Here is a 7,459-nt window from a genome sequence, read left to right as displayed (position 1 = left end):
GATACCAGAAGCAAGATTAAATTGCAAAAGAACGTTCATTTTCAAACAGACAATGACGAAAGAGTAAAATAACCATTAAAAAGGAAAAGCGAAATAGTGAGCCTTTTGGCTCAAATTGGGAGCTTCAAAACTGCCAAGATTAAGATATTCGATCGGTCGTGGTTGACAAAAATTTGTTTAAAAGTTAGACCTTTAATATATCTGAAAAATGGATTTCCTTTGATTTGTTGTTAACCGCCTGCTTTTCTCCGACTTGTTGCTGCACAATTTCGTGTCTCAAAATGTTGGCACAATATAAAATTCACTTGATTGATTTAAATATGACTCAAAAATGTTTCTTCGTGTGCAAATTGAAAATTAAAAAAATATCTCTTTTCATCAGTTATCTCACGAATCTATCAATGTTTCCTCAATGAAATGAAAGAACATGTTTTATTTCTTTGTAGCTTCACTAGAGAAAACAAAATTGCCCCTTTGGAACACCAAAGATTTGTGGGATGATCGAAAAGAACTGGGCCCAAATGCAGAAAAGTATCCGCGGAAAAACGTCGATTACTTGAGATTTCAAATATGCAAAGATGTGCAGCAGTTTTCCAGTTATGTTACTTTTCTTACAACATCGATGCGAAAGAAATCCTTTCTGTACACTACAGATCAAGATTACACGCAACTACAGCCCAGGAGCCCAGGAGCTTTCAATTATTACGATTTGTGCAGATGACACAGCACTGCAACCACATGGAATGGAGAGTAAGTGGAAATTTAGTTGCAATCAAGTGTCTTACGTTTGCCAATGTCCAGCCAGCCTTACCAGGGGAGGAATCTGTTTGAGGCATGTTATTGTATCGGTAAGCGAGGTTAAGCACCTCGACGCGTGCGGAAAATCGATTCCAGCGCGAAAACAGACACCGATGGAACTGGATGGAGAAGACGACGCCCTGCCGACGACGCGCTGTCCAACTACGAAGTCAATATATCCAATTAACAACAGAAAAAACCTGTTATTTCAATAATACGCAGACCTCAGGAAACATGCTGTCGCTCTCAACATGTCTTTTTGTGTTGTTGGCGACTGGGGCCATAAATTCGGAGAACAACCCGAGTGGAAAATAACTTGTGCGGAAGAAGTCCGTAAATATAGCCGGGGCATTTTTAGCAGGAATGTGCGCCTGGACGTGGAAAAATTATAGGAAAAGTTGAGGCGGCAGATCCGCCTAACCTATCCGGAGATAAAGCTGCAAACCCTGGAAAAACGTGACCCAGTAATTGAGGCCGGTGCACCCCGTTAAGTCGCGTCTTATCTTTTAACCTTTCATTCCGGTTTATTATACGCTTGCCCTCCATCCAGGAAAAACACCGATTTGATGCACCGCTCGGCATAAAGATAAAAGAAAAGAAGTGCCCAAAACACGGAAATGGCTTAATGCACGATCTGGATCACGGCCAAATGAACCGACCAAGAGAAAATCATGTGCGTAATAAACCATCCAAACCGATCCAGTCTTAACGGGAAACATACCAAAAATGTTCTCAGAACTGTCCTAACCTTGCCTTAAAGTTCTGGTAATAAAATCACCTCATGGCCCGTTTGAGTGGCTAAAGGCCCCACTACTTATATTACATAAGACTGAAATAGTGCAACATGCGGAAGAAAATTGAATTACTTACCATATTTCCAGCATCGTACGACCTCGGGACAGTATGACTAACCTGAAACCAAATAAGAGCAACATCAGCAACAATGTTAGGCTTTGAAAAAGACGTCGAAGAATGTGGAACAGATCAAAAATAAACAGCGGATTGTTATGAAGATCTTCCTGTTTCGTTCCAGACATCCATTCTAATGCAGTTCATCATATCAAGCTTTCTTAAAAATGGTTAAAATTCTTGATTTCTGGTAGATCATGCGGTCATATTGCTGGGACAGGCGCAATTTGTCATTTAGGAACGTGGCACCGTGCCAGCAGGCAACTGCTTCCATATTCGGGACAGTTTTCCGCAGAATAAAAAAACCTGCTGGAGTGCAGCAAAACGCCCATTAATTCACGCTGAATCCATTTAGCTGAGATATAAAAAATTGGCAAAAAAGCTTGCAACTTTAAGGCTTTATCAATTTTTAAATTTCTAGTTATATGTTTGTGGGAGCCTTTTAACAAACATGTTAAATCGTTCATAATTTTCCCCCGGCCAAGACACGTAAAGAACTGGTGGATCGTCGCAGAGCAGAAAACAGGAGAGTTGGAGACAATATTGCAACACTAGTTTTTAATGGAAAGCACGTTGAAAGAGCGTTTGAGGCAAGTTTAAAGAACCACAAATAACGCAAGTCTTCATATAGCCGAAACGTCTGACCATGTTCCATCAGAGTTCTACAGTTCCAAGCTCGCCGAAGGGCGAAAAAACGCGCAATATCTAGTCAAAACTAAACTTCTGGAAAACCAACCCTTCTAGGCTACTAAAACCTTTCAAAAATCTGCAGAAACCGCGCCACTCTGATTTGATTTACTGAAGAAATTTTCGACCAGTTTGGTTCCTTTTCGGTATTCACTTCAACAGCATCCGGTGGGAAGCTTCGTCAATTTGCAAGGTGGATGGCTAGCAAAGAACAGTGCCAAAGGGAGAAGGATTGGCCAAAACAAAAACAGTGATGGTCAGGTAAGGCCTGTGAACCGGCCATCCAAAGCAGTTGACCATGAATCGGCCGCCGCTGGTTCTGCTGGTTTAGTGAACCCGGCGTCGATGGTTCGTTCAAGGTTCCCACATGACGATGACGGCGACGACCGGTGCAATTACGAACGCCCGATTTGTTGGTACCGCCGCAATCGAAAGAGAAATTCGTACATTGAAAGCATTTGTTAACTATTAAGTGTCATGACTGATCATGCAATAATGCATCTATTCCCAGGTTTATTCCATAATCGGATCGCGCCTACCCACAATTACGTCTGGATAACGCTGCGTTGGGTTAGTTAACTCAGTTAACCGATGAGTTATAACTCATTTATTAGCTTTAGGAGGCCAGAGACTGGAATTTTAACATCTAAAAAAAATGGTTTTTTTATTAACCATGGGAGTTACCCAGGCCTACGCACAATAGATGTTTAAGAACCATCAACGAACGATTGCTTGGAAATTTGCATCCTTCCTCTCGCAGGCTCGATGCATTAGGATCAGAGAACATTTTTTTTACTTTTGCTTACTGAAGGGAATTATCGAGTTTTTCCATGCAATTATGGGAAGTTCATAAACGTTTTCTTTATTTGTTTTTATTACCCGACCTGATACGTTTTGCGTACTCAATCAACAGCCCGAATACCCTTGACTCACTTAGCCAAATACGTTATTGATAACCGCTGACGATTTATTAATATTTAACTTACGGCCGTTGATAATGGTTTACCCAAAACAGCTGTCCAGAAGCGCAAAAGCTGAAAACATGTATACAAATATTGGGTTGAAAATAGGACATTCGTTGCCTTAAAAACTAGGGATCGGAATTTTTAAAAATCTGATAATCGAATATTCGTTTAGTGGTTTATACGAATAGTAAAATTGTTCGAATACTCGAATATCTAACGAATATTCGAATATTAAAGTATTCGAGTACTCCAATATTCGAGTATTCGAATATTCGAGTACTTCTATTCGTATTCGTTAGATATTCGAGTGATCGTTTTCCTTTCACCGTTTTCGAAAAAGAAAAATCGTTAACTCATATCATTTTTGGCAACTAGCCGCAACGGATAAAAAAGTGCATTTGACAATGCAATGACCAAAACACAGAGACGTAATTTTATATTCATTTGCAGGAGAGTAAATATGATTATTTTTATTTGCTTGTAAATATATGGGTATTTGCTTAAATGCTTGTAGCATACGAATAATTTATTTTATAAAAGTATACAAAGTGCTTATAAAGATCAACTCAATCAAACTCACAAGGTGCAAATCCTTGTGAGTTTGATAATGTTGGTATATTCGAGTTATGACTACACATAATTATTCGCATTTCGAATATTCGAATACTCGAATTATTCGAGTTTGATTCCGCCCTATTAAAAACCTCAAATTTTCAGTTCAAGCAGATAAACGAAAACAGCAAACAAAACGACTGTTGAACTTCATGTTAAATTCGATTATCTTTATTCAAGGCGAATGTACGTTTTCCAGTAAAAAGTAATTGCTGTTTTTCGGATACATTTATGCACATGGGGCAACAAACTAGAAATAACCCTACTACTACTGACTCTCCTACTAAACTTTTACGATCCCGATATACCCCCAAACTTGTTTACGATTTCGTCGAAACGATTTTTCTGATGCAAACGAACCAAGCGGCTTGTTGTCCCTGCTAAGAAAAATCAATAAAACCTCGTTAAGTTTTCCAATTAACAGCCGAGTGAATTTCAATTATAACCGTTGGCCGCAAAAATGAAGAAGACATTCTAGATCCGGAAAATCCTGCCGACCAGGGGGAACATTTTCCAGTGCATTTGCGAGAGGCTGGGTATTGTTTTCCCGAGCTGGAGAAAAACAAACATCCACTAAAGCTAACAAGCACCTAGATGGAAGGTTTTAAGGCTGGGAAACACGTAGAGCAATATGGGAACGCTTCCTGTTTCTCGTAGGGGATCTGCTTACCAAAAGCAGGCAATAATCGGGTTTATTCTGGAAGAGAAACGCCGCAACTGGAATGAGTTTCAAATGTGGCAAAAGAATTACGAAAGAAATTAGGCATGAACCAATTTACTAGGACGCAATGTTGCACAAGCGATCATTCCCAACGTATTTATGTATTGAGGTAATAAAGTGCCTTGAACTGTCCAGAATTTAAATTAATATTATGAAATTTTTGAAGGACAAGTTATTCAAACCGCACTTATGCGAGCCAAGAAACTAAATGATAGACTATTATTAAGATGTAATTTTGGGAACACTGAAACGTACTACACTAGACGCAACTGTGCAAGTTATAATTTGGGTAAACCGATTTAAGTCGACTATTACTGCGTATAAATAACACCTTAATTTCATCAAGAATAGATAGAAACACAAATATAAACACTTTTAAAGCAGATGTGGATAAATTTGCTCGATTCACGATCAGCGTTTACTATGGCCAGTGCGTGGTGCTGACCTGAACCTGATTGAGCATGTTTCGGATCAGCTGAAACAAGCTACTCCTTGCTCGAAGCTGGAAAATGCGGAATTTCCTCAAGACGTTTGGAAGGGAGTTAATTTGAAACAATATTGAGTCCATTGGTGCAGCAAGACAAAAAAACTGATAAATATACGATCAAAGGTCGTTACATTCAGGCTGGCGGTTTTATGTTGTCTGGATAATAACACATTTTAAATGTGTTATTATGGTGTTTAGGTGTGTTATTAAACATGATAAAAAAAAATTAAATTCAAAAACCACCGATTTTGTGCCTGGCATTTAAAAATTGGGAACAATAGGATTTGGGCGCATTTTTTAAATATTTGCTTCATTATTCTATTAAATGCCAATTCCCAGTTTAAAACATTAGCACAGTTGCATGAATGACCCTTAATACAGCAGATAATTGGAATAAATCACAGACAGAACCTTTCCGAAATTTCAAACTACGCAAGACTTACTAAAGCTCTTCAAACCCTGGTCATACAGTTACCCTTATTAAGGGTGCAATTTTTCTGTCAATCAACTCAAACAGGTTTTTTCCGCGTTTTGTCCTCGGTGGCAACCCCAAAATTCCCCACCTTTAAAACTAATTAATTACTATATGATAATGCGTTTAATATCCCATTCATGGCGACATGATAATCCTGCTTTTTGTCCATTCCGAGCTGCTGGCTTGCGCCCGACATTGACAAACGATCTTCACAGTTTCGGAAAATGATGGCGAAAGATTAACTCTGCGGAAATTGCGCCAGAATCGTATTTTGTTGCGTAGCTTTTGATTCATGTAAATTTGGGACCCGTTAACGAGGGTTTTGCTAATGAACGTCAAAATTCCACCCTCACCARCTCGAAAATTGCCACGTGTTCGGCCAATATTAGAAGYCGTCAAACTAAGGGTGGTTTTTAGTATTCGAGTTGAACTTATTCTTGTCARAGCCAGTTAGAAATTGTGCTTTTGGCAAATTTCAATTGTTTTCTTGAAGAATTCTTTATAACTTGGCATGTCACTGGCAGTGAGTGGGTTTAAGTGTCCATAGTCAAGGATTTAATAACGCGTGTGACTGATGCCGCTTTTAATAAGTTTTCGCTTTTTATTCAATTCATGAAATTATCGACCAAACGCCCACAAACTACTAGAAATTTCAATCAATCTTCTGAACTGAAACGTCCAAGCAACGAAAACCGACAGCCTCCAAAACAATAACTTTCCTCTAAATCCGTACGAATATCATAAACATTTTGTGCAGCGCACAATGCATCACTGTTAGATGTTATTTTTGGTCAACAACCCCAAGATATGCTCCCATTATAGGATCCAGATGTTCCTACTCTCCGACAATACGGAACGCAGTATAGCCGATGGCGTGTGGCACCACATCCACTATTTATAGAAACAAACCGTGAACATTCGGTCTGGTATAATTAAACCGAATTAAACCCTGAAAGTGCAGCAGAAAGCAAAAAAGCCTCCAACACCGAGAGATTGGTTGAGAGGAGCGACCCCCATACTGGATGGCGTGGAGACATTTTTTCCTTCAGCAAATGACCTGATGTCTGCAGGTTTCAAGAATGAAGACTGGAAACTTGTCACACAAAAATTCAGATGTTTCCTAGAATTGGAGTATCAAGGGGGGAGGAGTTTCACTGGGTATTTGGACGAATTATGAGAATTTGAGTCTTCAAATCTTCTCTGATTGGAGCGGTCACGCAGTGAAATTATTTAAGTAACCCAAAAGCTGACTAAGGCCCGGTTTCACCATCTCCGATTAAAATGTTAAACATTGATTAAAACTATTTAATCGACACTTTGCGTTCCACCATAATTTTAACCACGATTATGGACTCTTAACCAGTGGTTAACTTAATCGCCTAAAATAAAATTATAACCTCACACAATTTTAAGTAAACACATGCTGGATTTGTTCATGGCGATGTTTTGTTGTTAGAAGTCCCCGAATATTTAATCCGAGAGTGAATTATTTTGAAATCATGGACACCTTGAGTTTGTTACGCTAGTTTGCGTATCAAAAAACGCTGTGCAAACATTACTGCTGGAAATAGAAATAGACCTGCAACATTCTACGGAAAGTTATGATAAATGAATAATAGTAAAATTGCCACATGTTGATTAAATGGATTTTTTAGAAACAACACTATTCAACCCATGACACAACTTTTACTTATGTTGAGCTATTACGCAACTGAATCGCATCTTATTGCTGCTGGAGACTTTTTTGTAGTAAGCCTAACTAGTCTGCATGGAATTGTATATTAATGTTCAAGCGACGTGATTAC

At 38.8% G+C, this 7,459-nt stretch overlaps 1 protein-coding gene across 1 annotated transcript in view; it reads right to left on the bottom strand.

Annotated features, from left to right (window-relative positions):
• LOC109542731 (pumilio homolog 2) overlaps nucleotides 1-7,459 on the bottom strand; it is a gene marked incomplete in the record, with an annotated part of 117,340 nt that overhangs the window by 102,807 nt on the left and 7,074 nt on the right. The window contains 1 exon segment of the mRNA XM_048662711.1: nucleotides 1,669-1,710. Within this exon segment, the coding sequence (XP_048518668.1) occupies nucleotides 1,669-1,710 (42 nt within the window).

Source organism: Dendroctonus ponderosae, unplaced genomic scaffold, assembly GCF_020466585.1.
Source record: "Dendroctonus ponderosae isolate FM_Combo_2020 unplaced genomic scaffold, Dpon_F_20191213v2 Dpon_F_20191213_11, whole genome shotgun sequence".
In the NCBI taxonomy this organism is placed as follows: Eukaryota; Metazoa; Arthropoda; class Insecta; order Coleoptera; family Curculionidae; genus Dendroctonus; species Dendroctonus ponderosae.
Note: the sequence above shows the minus strand (reverse complement) of the source record. Positions and strands in the feature narration are given on the sequence as shown.